The sequence below is a fragment of the Chiloscyllium plagiosum genome, unplaced genomic scaffold (assembly GCF_004010195.1).
Source record: "Chiloscyllium plagiosum isolate BGI_BamShark_2017 unplaced genomic scaffold, ASM401019v2 scaf_63282, whole genome shotgun sequence".
NCBI classification, from domain to species: Eukaryota; Metazoa; Chordata; class Chondrichthyes; order Orectolobiformes; family Hemiscylliidae; genus Chiloscyllium; species Chiloscyllium plagiosum.
In genome coordinates, this window is record NW_025207126.1 from 6,943 (window position 1) to 8,345 (window position 1,403).

Consider the following 1,403-nt stretch of genomic DNA (forward strand, 5'->3'; position numbering starts at 1 on the left):
CCTCTGCTGAGGACTGATCTTTCATCCTCAGAGAGGGGCAAGTGTGGAGGGATGGTGAACACATCGGCAGGGCGGGGAGCTAGGACCTGGTGTGGGGCTGGAGCTGGATGTGGGGGCGGGGTTAGGCCTGGGGGCGGGGACAGAGGTCGGCTTGGGGGCGGAGTTGGACATGGTGATGGAGACCGGCGGGGGGGCGGGGTTAGGCGCGGTGACGGAACTCGGCCGGGGGGCGGAGTTAGGCGCCGTGTATTGAATTCATTGACCCGAGAACGTGTGGGAACGAAGGTGAGACCTCTGCTGAATGTGTAAATGTAGAATAAAAGGGTAGATGAATGGGCTTGGGTAGGATACTTTTCGGAGGGTTGGTGTGGACTTGTTCGTCTGAAGGGCCTGTCTCCGCACTGCTGGGATTCCATTCTATTCTCTATATTTGAACATGGTTTTATATTTAAAGCGAGGATATGGGATTTCATCCTTAATCTTTTACATTCCCTTGTGCCTGGATTGATCATCTCAGATTATTCGAACAGGCAAATGAAAATTGTATTAACGTGATTAATCTTCTCAATAGCAAAGGCTGCATCCAATGGTTTAGTACCCAGAGTTCCAAAATGCAGAACTAATGGAATCAACTATACATGAGAAAATTGTGGTTTTTATGCTGTTGACAGATGGGCAGGAGAAGTGACTCAAACAAATAGTGAGGGAACCCAGAGCAAAATGTGAAGGGTGGCTAATGGTGGTGAAGGAGAGATTGCCAGGGATAAAACCAGTTATAATTAAAGGCATGAAAAGGAGAAAATGGGTCCATGCTGCTGAGAGCAAAGACAACAAAACACAAACAAGATATGTCCGTGGGAGGGGATGTAAGAAAAATGGAGGCCACGTCAGGAATGTTAAGGTTCACAGAGGCAGAAACAGAAATACAAGGTGGGCGTTGGCATGAATAATTTTAATGTCATGTTGTGTCTGTACATTAACCATTTAGTATGTCAAGCCACGGGAATCTGAGCTGGCTCCTGGTCAACGTCTGCGTGCTAAGTATGCGGTGGAGCTGCTGACTATCTACGCCTGGGAGCAAGGCAACGGGACTGAGAGATTTGTCACTGCTGAAGGTTTTCGGACAGTCCTTGAGCTGATCTGCAACTATCAAAATCTGCATATTTACTGGACCGACCGTTACAATGTCAACAATCAAGACATTGTAAATTTTCTACGTAAGAAACTCTGTGGCAGCAGGTAAAAGCTTCAAATATCTTTTAACCTAAACCAGTTAGAACTGTTCCAATTCATGAGGTTATGCTGCAGCTGTACAAAACTCTGGTGCGGCCACACTTGGAGTATTGTGTACAGTTCTGGTCACTGCATTATAAGAAGGATGTGGAAGCTTTGGAAAGGGTGCA

The 1,403-nt window shown here is 47.0% G+C and overlaps 1 protein-coding gene across 1 annotated transcript in view; it reads left to right on the forward strand.

The window, feature by feature from the left end:
* The window catches only part of LOC122546583 (2'-5'-oligoadenylate synthase-like protein 1), a gene marked incomplete at its 5' end in the record, with an annotated part of 10,483 nt that overhangs the window by 4,861 nt on the left and 4,219 nt on the right, over window positions 1–1,403 (forward strand). The window contains one exon of the mRNA XM_043685267.1: window positions 989–1,239. Coding sequence (XP_043541202.1) covers window positions 989–1,239 — 251 coding nt within the window. The remainder of the gene's footprint in view (window positions 1–988; window positions 1,240–1,403) is intronic.